This window comes from Rhamphochromis sp. 'chilingali' (assembly GCF_963969265.1).
Source record: "Rhamphochromis sp. 'chilingali' genome assembly, chromosome: 1".
Classification (NCBI taxonomy): Eukaryota; Metazoa; Chordata; class Actinopteri; order Cichliformes; family Cichlidae; genus Rhamphochromis; species Rhamphochromis sp. 'chilingali'.
In genome coordinates this window covers 24,205,702-24,219,365 of record NC_137929.1, presented here as the reverse complement: position 1 = coordinate 24,219,365, position 13,664 = coordinate 24,205,702, and the positions used below count along the sequence as shown (strand labels likewise).

General features: G+C 40.8%; 1 protein-coding gene across 4 annotated transcripts; it reads left to right on the top strand.

Moving 5' to 3' along the window:
• The first annotated feature begins 4,558 nt into the window (after positions 1-4,558).
• On the top strand, positions 4,559-13,644 carry epoa (erythropoietin a). 4 transcript variants are annotated; one of them, XM_080879659.1, is made up of 5 exons: positions 4,559-4,676; positions 8,800-8,930; positions 9,050-9,136; positions 9,321-9,485; positions 12,170-13,644. In XM_080879659.1, the coding sequence occupies exons 1-5, from the start codon at positions 4,598-4,600 to the stop codon at positions 12,320-12,322; spliced, it is 615 nt and encodes a 204-aa protein (XP_080735785.1). In that variant the 5' UTR covers positions 4,559-4,597; the 3' UTR covers positions 12,323-13,644. The 4 variants fall into 4 exon arrangements, with proteins under 4 accessions (XP_080735785.1, XP_080735788.1, XP_080735787.1 ...); XM_080879662.1 differs by having other exon boundaries at positions 4,637-4,676; positions 8,797-8,930; XM_080879661.1 differs by lacking the exon at positions 4,559-4,676 and adding an exon at positions 4,779-5,103.
• Positions 13,645-13,664: the final 20 nt, after the last annotated feature.

The following is a 13,664-nucleotide window of genomic DNA, read 5'->3' as shown; positions in this document are numbered from 1 at the left end:
TTAGTAAATAAAACTGATTAAATTCATTATTGTGCACAGAATTAGTAACGCCATTCTGGTTCCTAATGTTTGTCCTACTTCTGATTGTTTCGTTGTCTCATGAGGAAGTCATATTGAATGAAAACTATTCTAAGAATATCATGAATGAACTCCAACACTCACACTTTCCTTTAAATAGCCTTCATCTTCCTGTAGCAGATGCTTTGTTTAGATGATGGATGAGATTGCTCTTCCATGTGCCTGGGTCAGTTTTGATTTATGTTTTTGTATGTAGTTCAGTGAAACTTTAAATAGGTTGTGGTCATGGTGGGGTTAGAACTTAATTAATTTGAATGTGTTGTGATTTTTAAATGGTATTGCTGCAGCAGCATAATAGTATCTTAAGTAAAATTTGTTGTGAATGGTGCTCGACTGCACTATTCACAACAAATTTTACTTACCTTCCACAGATTAAGTAATGTTCAAGATTAACACTGTTCATAGGGATTTTATTTTCCAATTTTTAGAGGTTTGTGATGGTTGGTACAATTGACTATTTTTTATCTAGTCTCTGAACTCTACTGGAGAGAGAAATGCACCAAATCTTTGTAAATTTTTTGCATATTTAATGTAAGTTCAGGTTAACACATGCTAACAGACTTTGTAAAGCAATAAGTAGCTTAAATGACTAAATAACACTAAGCTCATTGTGCACTTGATTAAATGGAACTAGTTTTAAACATAGTAAAAAAAATTAAGATGTCTCAAAAACCGAGAAAATTGAGAATTTTATTATACTAAAAGGGAAATTATTTATAAAGTTCCAAAACATTTCTAGTTCCACGAGATGAGTCGAGGCTTCTTGGGTGGAAAGAGCAAAAGTTCTCCATTGAGAATCATCAAGTTGAAAATGGCAGCTAAGAGTCTCCCACTCATCACAGGTAAGGACAACCTGCTGAATGTAAAGCTAGAACTTGTACAAAGAACTATTTCAGCATTTAAGTCTGTTCTTTATTTTTCTATGTGTGTTTGTTTGTTTTTACAGTGACGTGAAGGACATTCAGAATTTCCTCCTGAATGAGTGCAAGTTGTAACATTTGAGGATGCATGTCACTGGTTGTGGGAAGTTGGGGGTGTTGAAAGTTATACTTTCCTCTGAGCTATGTACTACATTGTCTACCAATTTGGAGGTTACAAGATGTGCACAGTGAGACCATGCCTTCCTAAAGAGCTGCCTTGATTCAAGTGCTTGACCTAATGAATCTCGTAGTAATAGAACTAGGAATGAGTTGCCAAACACAGTGGAGGGAAGATCCATGCAATAAGTTTTATATGTGTCAAACTGTTTCGATGTAAAATTTGTTCTGATGTTGGCAGGTGATCGTTTGAATATCATAGACGAGAAGAAATTATATAAAAGCTTGCACAACAGGCTTCTGTGCTATTCTTTCATGCATGCATGCGTACTCCCGTCAAACTCTCACATTGATAGAAAACCTTCCAGTTTTCTAGATGCTATTGGATAATGAAACTGACAGAAGAATGTGCCTAATGTTGCAGATGTTAACTATGAGAGATCCTCATCTTATAAGAATGAGAGCATTAGTGTTGTCCCTCCTGTCACTCAACTCGTAGCAGCTACATTACCTTCAAAAATTGCAAAAGAAATATTTCACTCTCAGCATATGTCTGTGAAGGTTCTCAGTCATCCAGGTCATCGAAGTCAAAGGAGCTTTCAAAGAAAACCGTCTGGACTTCTTTAAGTTGCTTGAAGACGTTTCACCTCTCATCCGAGAAGCTTCTTCAGTTCTAAGGTCAAATGTGAGTGGGCGTTAAGGCGTCTGGGGACATCCTGGGCCATCTGACCTCAGGAAATCGCATGATAAGGTGGGGTCAGGTTTCACAATGAGCTCACCCGAAACCCTGGCTGATTGTGACCCACACCCGTTTTCACACCTTGGCTCATGTGATTAGAGGACTATCAGGGGGTCCTTTTGTCCCTCTTTGGGGGGATACTCCCACTGGGTTTAAATCTGGGACTCTCCGCCATTTGACCTTAGAACTGAAGAAGCTTCTCGGATGAGAGGTGAAACGTCTTCAAGCAACTTAAAGAAGTCCAGACGCTTTTCTTTCAAAGCTCCTTTGACCACTCTCAGCATAGCTATCAGCCATCTCCGAGATACAAGATAAATAGCAGCATCGTGAAAAGTAGAGATAACAAGGCTGAAATAGGCACATTTATGGAAACAGTAGGAAAGACTTGGTTGTGCCCCACTTGAAAGTTTCAGTGGTTTCCTCATTTGGACAGGAGGGTACATGTCAGAAGGTGAAAGCAGCGACGCTGTGGAATGCTGACAGGGGAAGGTCAGTCTTTCCACTCACCATGTCTCTGCAGGCTTCCATGTGCTCTCCCAAGCCATATGCTTTGATTAGAGGCAGAGCCAGAGAGAGTGACAAAGTGACTGCAATGTGTGACGTATTAGACTCATGCTATAGGAGGAGCTGTTGAATACGAAGAATTACCATGTTGAGGAGAGTGAAAACTGCCTGATGAAGTCACTGTTATCTTTTGCATCAAGGAAATGAAAAATGTCCTCCCACCGAGCCATGGTGCTTCCAGTTTTCCTATACAGCAAGCACCAGAACTGTGAAAATCTAAATGCAAGGAGTATTCTTCAGAAGCATTTACTTTACGTGAAGACATGCTGAAATTCATAGTGAGAGATGAGGGACACCTAGACCACATCTGGAATACTATTATAAAGTTCATTTGGTGATGGCTGTCTTAAAGATCTACATTCATATCCACAGAACACTACTATTAAACAGTCTGACACAATGCCAAAACTGACTTTCTATATGTTTTTTTTGTTTCTTTTTTTCATCTCTATAATGAATAAAATCCTTCTAAATGTGTTTTGTTTCATGCTTCTTCATGCTATGGTAACTTCTTGGATAAATAATGCATCATTTTTGAGTCAAACTGACCCCCAAATATAAAAGATGGCAACAGAATTGTAGATAACAGGGAGATTAACAAATGTAACAAAAAATGTAACATTTTTAAACCAACTGACCATGAGTGAAAAAAGTGATTGTCCCCCTTGATTAACCATTAATTAACAGTACTCCAGAAAACCAAAATGAGAGCCATCATCCACAAAAGGCTAAAACACAGAACAGTGGTGAAACTTCCCAGCGTACCAAAAATACTTCAAGAGTGCTTCGATGACGCATCCCAGACATCACAAAAGAACCCAGACCAACGTCTAAAGAAGTACAGGCCTCACTTGCCTCAGTTATGTTCAGTATTGATGATTCAACAAAAAGAACGTGATTGGACAAAAATGGCATCCATCTGAGAGTTTCAAGGAAAAATCACTGCTAACCAAAAAGAACACAAACTTGATTCATTTCCCCTCCTCACTTAGATATTTTTAAAGTGCTGCAAAAATGTATTTGATGTGTTCTGGTTTTATTGGTCTAAGGTTGCTAAGGAAGGTACGGTAGCTCAGGGATGGGGCGATAAAATAGGTAGTGCAGTGATATTTGAAATGCTACATATTTTCCGTAATAACTTAAGAAACAGCAATTACCTATCCAGGTTGCACCTTACTTCTCAGTTTGGATAGGCTAGAGGATAAGGTAGATGGAATTCTTTTTAAAAAAGAAAAAAAAGCCTATCACTTTTTCTTCCGGAGGGAAGAAATGTTAAAAAATGGGGGAAAGGTACAAAACAGAGACAGGATGTCACTTCAGACAGGAAATACAATCAGTGGCTAGAAGATGGGATGAGAAGAGCAGAGGAATATCAAGAAACGGGAAAGTGAAACCAAATATCCTTCATTACAGAGCAATGGAAACTAACAAAGCCACAAAATAGATTAATAATATATTTCTACATAAAATATAAACACAAACACTATTCTCTTGAGATCTAAATGTTAAATAAACTATTTGCCTTCTTTGTTCAAAATTTGTCTTTGATAAATATTTAACAGCCCATTTTACACATGACCCAATTTACCTGGTCACAGGCTGGTGGGCACAGAGTGTCTATGTGAGAATCACCTGTGAAACATAAAAACACAGACCCGAAAAAAATCTATTAACATAGAACAAAAGAGAAGTCGTTTAAGAAAACGTAACTTTTGGGGGGTTAAGCTGCTAATGTATGTAAACTTTCCAAAAAACCGTCCCTCTTTACCAAACTCCACCTCAAAACAAATACGCTTTTTTAATGAAAAACGGCGTATAAAACAAAGAAAGAGAAAACAAACGAAAGCATTTCTGAAGTTTTCTTTTGTCATTTTCGGCAATAAATATATTCTAATGAGCGTTTCTGAAAGCACCCAGACAATGAATGGGAAGTGTCTGCGCGGCTTTTTTTGAGGCATTATTTACTTTTTGTTATCTAAACACCGATGGGGCTATTATTTGGATAACGATGAAAGAAAACATTTTGCCTTAAGGGAGGAGCGGCTTATATTGTCATCACTAAAACAATGCAACTATATTTTCAAAGTCATCAATAAAAAAAATCAAACGGCATCACTTTTTAGAAACACCTACCGGATAAGTGCACAAGAGATCCACAAAAGAGCTTCGTTTCCAATTAATGGGCAATAGACGGACCTATGGGCCAAACCGCGAGGACCCTGTGAGGGGCTATGCGGATGCCGCTATGGAGTTTCCCAGTGAGTTATGGGCATGCCTTCATGTTTTTTTCTCTGTACTCTGGCTTTACTAGTTACTCTATTTTCACTCTTTACGCAATGAGTCACTGCATGGTGGGTTGATGTTTAATGTCACCGCGGTACGTAGAAAGGCGCGTAGTCGTTCTTGCGGGCAATCACGTTATCACTATATCCTCGGGGGAGGTAAATAAAAGGTTTTGCCAAAGCACAGCGGTGATGCAAAGTGTGGAAGGTGACTGCACGCACCTATTTTTTTACACGGACCTGCACGCTGGTCGGGATTCGCGCAGAGACCAGCGCACTTGGTGGTGTATTGGATCTGTTGGACGGAACCTGAATCGTGACGCCTGCGCATGTGTTTAGTTGTTTCACGATGTGTTTTAAAGATGCTGCACCTGTTTGCGAATGTTGCAGAAAACAGGTAGAGGTAAGAGCGCATGTGAGATTTCTATTTTGGTGCCTCGCTCGGTGTGCATGACCTGCGTGCCACAGCGGTCTCTGTGCTGGGCATTTTTGAACACGCTCATCACGCTGATGACACATGGATGCTTGCATTTAGGCTTCTCGATGTACAGCTTATCCTGTATGGAAGAATATTGGTTCTGGGGTTTGGGATTTAAGCATCTGGAGATAAGTTGCTACTTTTTCCGGTTTTTCGCAGATCACAAAAGAAGAAAAAGAAGAAAAATGACAGTCCTGTGCTACAGGATTGTCATTTTTCTTCTTTTGTGCTTTACTCCCTGTAGCATAGTTATACGTTGAACCGTGCTTTAAGACTGTAATACACCCAGAGGCTCTTGATTATTTAAGATACTAACATTTAAAAATGAAATAAAGCCAATGAATTGTATTTGGTGGAACAAATGTATGATGGAGTGAATATGCATGTTTATGACAAAAAAAAGTCTGCTGATGAAGCAGTTGTTACTGCAAATCGCTGCTCTACATGAGGTGCTGAGTATTGAGGACTTTTTTTGTCTCGTTCATTGGGGAAATCCATCTCCACTGCGTTTCTCTAGCGTGACACAGCATACTGGAAAATGTTCAAACATGCAAGCTGAATCTGTGCTTTCTGGCACAGTCATCGCATACTTAAGTCAGCAGAAAAGAGCAAAGGGTTATCAAAGGGTGACCGCTATAAGGGATTCCAGCAGAACAGGAAATTATGTCAGACCTGTGTCATCTGATAGCTACCTATTTACAACTCTGCACTTTATCATGTGGAAGACCTGTTCAAAGTAGAAGACTGCAAAGCATTCAGCAGCAACCATTCCACTGGTGATATGTGTTTTAAATAGGATCTCCTTATCAGCCCTGTGTGCCATCTAAAATGCTACAGTCTTTTTGCACGTGTTTGTGAGAGTTAGATAGAATAACGCATACCAAAAGTGCCAACTTTAAGTCGGCCGGTCACCTTTGCAAAGCATCTGTCACATACCTGGCCTGAAGTTTGCCATTATCCAAAGTACTGCCACTTGTGGACTGCTGATTTCAATTTAAAATAGCAACATGGTTTTGGCAGCCGTTGGCAGGCGAACCTGTTAACTTCCAGTCTGGCCGCAGTCCTGGGCCGCAAATTCCACCATCGTGGTGAGAAAGTCGAGAGTGGATGCATGTGCGTACACTTTTTAGATTGATGAATTCTCACGTAGGCAGTGGTGGAGTTGAAAAGTTCGCTGATAACCCTCAAGCTGAGTCACACACACTAACAAATGCCAGATCGGATGAAAAAAAAAGAAGCAGAGACCAGTTTGCCTCTCAAACTTGCATATGTTATTTTATCAGAGACTGCACTGGTAACTATATGTTGTTATTTTTCAAATAACAATTAAACTTTCTGTCACTGAGGGTGAAAAAGCCCAGATTCCAGTTATATAGAAGCAGATGTGCCACTGACAATCCTCATGTCACTGCCAACGAGGAAAACGGGAGGTGTAGAAGGCTGTTGACCTCTTCTTGATGTTTTCTCTTGTGTTATCACTTTCAAAAGACTTCATCTAATATTGGAAACCATCTCAATTTGTTGTAGTTATGAGGAGGTCTGAGAACCTAATGTGACCTGTATCAGCCCCATCTGCCTGGGAAAATCATCTGTATTTTCTGTCATGCTTTTGCGTCACACAGCCAGGCTGCTGTGAAAGAGCGCATTCAACATGTGGCACAGAGGAACAAGGCTGATGCCCACATGACCCTCAAGATTTCCAAGTGTATCGTTAGAGTTCAGAATGTGGCTTGATTTCTATGAATGTGACAAGTTTCTTTTATGCTCATGGGAAAAAGTTAGAAACACAGCTGACTAATGTCCCAGCTGTGGAAATACCCTGTTACAGCAAGGATTAAACAAGGTCATTCCTGCACTGTCATGGTATCTGCAGGTTTCTGTTCATAATGCAGCAGATCACATGGTTTCATTTGCCGAATCATGCTGTTGTGACACAGCTTAAACAGTAATGCATCACATACTAAGACTGAGCAGCTCAGTCAGTAGCAATGCATCAAAGTTAGGTACACTATTCCTAGAAAGGCTTTTGTTGGCTAACTGACACAGTCCTCTAGCCTCACATGTTCTCACACTGAACACAGGTCACAGGACAGCAGGGGTCTGAATTAAGTGTGACAACAAATAAATAGATTGTTTTGTGTTCTTCAGCATTTGAGTGCATTTTCCTTTAGCTGATGTCTCTTCTGTAGTTGTGTATTTAAAATAGTTGTCACGATTTTATCACTTGGTAGAATTACTTTTTCTGAAGGATCCCTGGCTATGCGGCTATACGTACGAAAATTCCCAGAGGGGTAATAAGTGAGGAAAAAAAGAATCTGGATGGCTCCACTGAGATGATCTGACCTGGTTCTGTTAGCCAGTGGTGGTTATTTTGCTTGCATGGTTTAGGTCCACTTGTTTCCTCAGCAGATCTCTGTAAATCATCTGCTGTGGCCTTTGTAGGCACCAGCTCTTAACCCAGTCGGACACCAATGGTAGAGTTTGGGCTGGCGTGCTAGACCGCGCTCAAACATCAAATGAGACGATATCGTTTGGTGGATCAATGTTCCATCCTTCCAGTAGAGTTACAGATAGTTGAAGTACCAGTACCAAGGAGCACTGAGGTACAGTATCTTACTAAGATACTTTATTTTTTCTTATAATTTGTTTTCAGAATGATGGACCTGACCTGGGCAGAAGTGTTACTTTAAGACTATGTAGAACATTTGCTCTGCTTGCTTCTTTGTAAAGTTTCCCAGCCATTGGCATCAGAGCCTGTGCCTCTTGGTTTGTCTGGTTACGTTAGGCTGCTCTATGAACTAGATTACTTTATATTTTGTATCGGCCTGGATTTAGGTTTCTGTTTGTTTGCTCATGCTGGTTAGACGGATGCACAAAAACATCAAGAGGCTCATCTTCTCCCTGTTCCCCTAAATAAAATATTATTTTGACGTGAAGCATGTCATGAAAGAATGGTCAAAGTTGACCTACAAACAAGCAGAGAAGTAAAACAAATGGAAAATTACCAGCCTCACAGCTCTTTACCTGAGGGGTGACCTGCAGAGTCCGCATGAGAAAGACATTTTAAAATGTTAGTGAAACAATGAACCATGCTTAACTGTTAATGTGCATATCACTTGCACATTGTGGTGTCATACACAAAAGTTTAGATTATGCTTATATTTGACTATGCTTATCCCTTATATATCTGAAGTCCTCTTGAGTGCCATGATTATAATATGGCTGTTATGTCTTAAACTAAACTTATATTATTCAGTATTCCCACACTTTCTCTCACAGCTGTTGCCCTCTTACAAGTGCAAATTATGCACCAAGCCATGCTGTTAACTTGAAGATGTATATATGGATGGTAGAGAAAAATCTGATATGATTTCAGCATAAAAATTATGTAAATGCTTAACTGCAACATGCAATGAAGACAGATTTATCATTAGAAACACAGCGGATGGTTTGAAAACTAAGTTACGTTTCTTTTGTTAATGAAAATGTAAAACGTGTTTTCAGCTCAGAAGAAACTCAGTGTCACAGTTTCAGTGCTGGTACTGGACATGTGAAGTGGTATCAAACCATCGCCAGACTTTGATGAAATGTGTTTGTGTGTCCGTTGTGTGTGATAAGCAGGACTGCTTGCCTTGCTGTTGTTAGTGTTGGACTGGACCCAGCCAGGCTTGTCATCCCCACTGAGGCCAATTTGTGACCTGAGGGTCCTGAACCATTTCATACAGGAAGCACGAGACGCAGAAGGTGCTATGGTGAGAGGAAAATGTATGCATGCATTAAAACCTGAGAGCAGCTGAAGGTTGCTTTATGTTGTCCTCTAAAGACTCTTTGTCTGCTGAAGTCATCAATACTCTCTCTCTCTTTTTTGCAGAAGTCATGTAGAGAAGGCTGTGGGCTGTCCCAGTCTGTCACCGTCCCCCAGACTACAGTAGACTTTGATGTATGGGAGAAGAAAAATGTAAGTAATCACTGATGACTGCTGGATGTTAAGCAGCAGATTTAAATCAGCTATCAAATTCAGTCGACCTGTGGGCAAAGCCGTAGTACCTGTTCGTTTCTAATCTGATCATTATTACTGGCTCCGTTTGTTCTAGTATAGGGATGGTCTTTAAATCCTGCCCCCGGTTTTTTTTTCCTGCAAGGCACAGGAACAAGCCCAGGAGGTGCAGACTGGCTTATGGTTGTTACAACAGTCCCTCAACACGCTACAGACGTCGGTCACCAACACAGCAATGCACAGTCACATAGACAACACCATCAGAAACCTGCTCAGCATCAACGCTGTGTTGCGTAGTCTCAACATCCAGGTGAGTTGGAGAAGCTTCCCAGGTAGTAATTCAGGAATAACAGGTCAGCAGCTGCCCAGCAAACATCACTGTGTTGTCACTGTGTACATGGGCAAATGGTCATGGTCAGGTGCCAAAATGTGCAATATTTGGTTCACAACCAAAGGGGATCTTGCTTTGATATCTGATTGTTGTCCATTTAGACCCTCTTTAATGAGCAGTATAAGCTGTGGTAGTGGGTTTTGAAAGCAGTCAGCTAATTTAGTCGGGTCAGGCATGTGCAGAGGTGCAGTGCTATTTGTAGTGGAGCACATCAGTCAGGCACTTTTGAGTTATCTGCTTCTAAAGCTCTACATTTTTGACCATTATTCAACTATAACTAAGCAAATGGGATCAAACTGACTTTAAAAATATATGAAGTCTTCTGTCTAACCATGCTTATCACTCCTTACTTGTTGCTCATCGCTCTCTCCTCCCCGGACACATCTACTCTCTCTTTTCACATTACTTCCTGTGGGATAGATGTCCATGCACTCCCTAACTATGATGCCATCTCTCTCCCTCTCCTATTCTCTGGTGAATTTTGAATTCTACTGCATGCATTTACAAAGATAATATCAGAGTTAGAGAACTGCAGCAGTTTGACACTTCAGTAGTGTATATTCAATTCAGCACCAAATCACAACAACAGTCGCTTTATATTGCAAGGTAGACCCTACAATAATACATACAGAGAAAACCCCAACAATCATATGTGCCTACTATGAGCAAGCACTTTGGCGACAATGGGAGGAAAAAATTCCCTTTTAACAGGAAGAAACCTCCAGCAAAACCAGGCTCAGGGGGGGCGGGGCCATGTGCTGCAACTGCTTGGGGTGAGAGAAGGAAGACAGGATGAAGACATGCTGTGGAAGAGAGACAGAGGTTAATAACAAGTGTGATTCAGCAGAGAGGTCTATTAACACGTTGAGTGAGAAAGGTGACTGGAAAGGAAAAACTCAATGCATCATGGGAATCCTCCAGCAGCCTACACCTATTGCATAACTAAGGGAGGATTCAGGGTCACCTGGTCCAGCCCTAACTATATGCTTTAGCAAAAAGGAAAGTTTTAAGCCTAATCTTGAAAGTAGAGATAGTGTCTGTCTCCTGAATCCAAACTGGAAGCTGGTTCCACAGAAGAGGGGCCTGAAAACTGAAGGCTCTGCCTCCCATCCTACTTTTAAATACTCTAGGAACAACAAGTAGGCCTGCAGAGCGAGAGTGAAGCGCTCTAATAGGGTGATATGGTACTACAAGGTCAATAGTATATTATAGATTTGAGAGCAGAAGAAAAAGAAACGGATATTAAATGATTTGTGGTTTGCACAGACAGTCTGCACCAAAGTAAAACATCTTTGGGTGCTTTAAAAGCTACTTTTGGAATTTCCCTCTCAGAACACAAACATAACAGTTTAACACTAAATTTAACATTAAAAAAAAAGCATGTGTTGTTCGGTTGTCACAGTTAATGTGATTTGTGTTCAATGAACGAGTGAGTAACTGGTACTCTGGGAGATGGCTCCAGCTGTGAGTGCAGTGCCAAAACTTTGTCCTGCAACTTCCCCGTGTTCTCACACTGCACGTTTAGAGCCAAGTCCCCTCCTGCTCTTCACTTATGATGTTAATATGTGAATGAAACCAAGCAGAATAGACTGAGCTGAACTTTCAGGCTTTCGGTTGCATTTCTACCTTAATATTGATACATAATTAAAATATTTACAGAAGTGTGCACACAGCTGTTAATGGGACTTTGTTAGTGTGTCACTATCAGTGTTTGAATCTTAAACTATGTAATACTACATTTATTTATTACAGGCTGCAGCAAAAAAAGGGCCCTCATATCATAAACATTCAGCCTCCTTTCATTCATCTTAAGTGCTACACTGTTTCCATAGAGAAACTGATGTGTAAAACCTGAGCCTCCACAATATTACTGTTACTAGGACATCACTTGACCCTCATTGCGTGTGCTAACTTTGGAGCCACTAATTTGTGCGGCTCTTAGTAGTTGAATATTGGAACAGACTGCATCTTTATATATAAATTAGTGCACCGTGAGTCCTTCCACCCCTATGGTTCATTTTTGGAAATGCTCTTTGGTAAACAAGATTTTTGATGTGAAAAGAAGTTTTTGCACCTGTGCAGAATAGTAAATCTAGCCCTAAATACCACGATCACAACTTTGACCCCACATTTTTTGTTGTTGTCTGTCTTAATAACTGTGATAACCAATCGAGCCAGCTGTGAATGTTGGCTCGAATTTTGTTATTTGGGGGAAAAATTGGTGAAGCATCAGTACACTGTGTTCCAGCACATCTACGCCTCTGGACATGTGCTGGGCAAGATTAGGAAAAGGCATTGCAGAAGAGTGATGCATGTTTTATTCTTATCATTGCTACTTTGCATAAACCATATAAAAAATAATATTACTGTTAAAAAATCTGGAAAATGTGGGGAAAGGTATGTACTTGATGATTAGAGACAGTGCATTTGTTTCTAAGATGGTCTCACTTATTGCATTAAAGTGAAATAGAGACTCTTTCTTTGGCAACAGACAAACGGAGCACAGTCACAGACATTCAGGTCCAAACTGTCCTGAAGGACAAACTCCTGTCGTAAGAACATGACTCAGGGGTCACATCGTGTTTCTTTGTATTCTCTTTCAGGAATTTACACCACCAGCAAATGCAACAGACCTTGAGGGAACATGGAGGGTGTCCTTAGCAACAGATCTGCTTCAGGTCCACGTCAACTTCCTGCGAGGCAAAGTGCACCTTCTTCTTTCAAGTGCACAGGCATGCAAGCCAGATGTCAGCTGATCGACCGATCGCCCCATCCCGGGCGAAGAAATTTGTGTTTCCAAAGGCAAGAGGAGAAATGTGACACTGGTTAACCTGCACGCTGCTGGAAGCGGTGTGGAATGAGAAAGACGCAGCAGTCGTCGCATGCAGAGGAAGAGCTGAAAGGATAGGACTGTCTCAGCAACGCTTTGGATGGACAGGAGATGAACGCACCTTGGAAAGTAGATGTGACTCATGGACACGGTGACAAAGACCAAAGTGATGCTTTTGGGAAGCACTGCTCCAATAGCTGTTTTACTGGCACTCTCTTGCACTTTGTGTGTGAATGTACTTCAGTGTGGGTGAGCTAAGACTGAACGTTTCAGTGTCGTCCGTGTGCGTCTGTTTTCAGCGAGTCTGACCCTTACACTTATTTCTTTAGAGGGAAACACCCAGTTAATACTGACTACACCTGGGCATCAATTTCACTTCTGGAGGCAGAAACTAACGTGGCCTCACTCATGGTTTCCACATTTTTCAACTTTGCCTCACAGAAACAGTCTCTCAGATTTTTTTCAGTGAATATTTTAATATATTTTTAAGTTGAGGAATTACTATTTATACAGATTTTTCTACTTTAAGCTCAATCTTTGACGTAGTGTCAGGTCTAACATGCTAGTTGGGCTCTTTGTCATGTTTTGTTGTGTAACACTGAACACATTTGCAAAGGTGTTTGCTGCTCTTTCTTCTTTAGTTTTTTGATGATTGTGTGTACCTGATTGGCTGTTTGACACTGCATGTCCTTTCCAAATAACAAAGGCTTACATAGCTGATGTTCAGTTCCAGTGAGTTTGGGGGTGTGAGAGGTCAGTGAGGAGGGTTACATGAGAACTGTGAAGCTGCTACGTCATTGTCCGTGTTGTTGTTTTTGCCTGACTACACTCACCCAGTCTCTACACGCTGATAGCCAGACTGTCTGGAAAAACGTACAATTTACATCCTGTGTGGCTGTAATTGCAAATAGTTTTCCAGAGGCTGACGCGACGCCGTCTTCTCCCTCCCTCTATTGTTCGTCATCAAACCTCAGCCAGGCAATCAGTGAGCCCTGGGAACTCGAGGCTTTCTGTAAAATGGATGCTCAACTGTTTCAGATTAGTTAAGTGTTCTTCCTTGTTTTTTCCCCTTATTTTTATATCTTGTCGTGCAAGTGCAAGATGTTTTTAAGGATGTTTGTATGCGTTTTCTTTCCTGTTTTGTGTTGTTTTGTCCCATCACTGTATGATTCCCTATTTAAATACGAAATGTTGTTCTCGGATAAAGAAAGGATGGATGGAAACACAACAAAGGGGAAGTTTGTGCATCTCGTTCATTATTTTTGCCT

Excerpts from the sequence above, each read along its gene's own strand:
- epoa (XM_080879659.1), top strand. The coding sequence starts at position 4,598 with ATGGGCAATAGACGGACCTATGGGCCAAACCGCGAGGACCCTGTGAGG. Across the intron at positions 4,677-8,799 it reads TGCCGCTATGGAGTTTCCCA|GACTGCTTGCCTTGCTGTTG; the intron begins GTGAGTTATGGG and ends TGTGATAAGCAG. Across the intron at positions 9,137-9,320 it reads ATGTATGGGAGAAGAAAAAT|GCACAGGAACAAGCCCAGGA; the intron begins GTAAGTAATCAC and ends TTTTCCTGCAAG.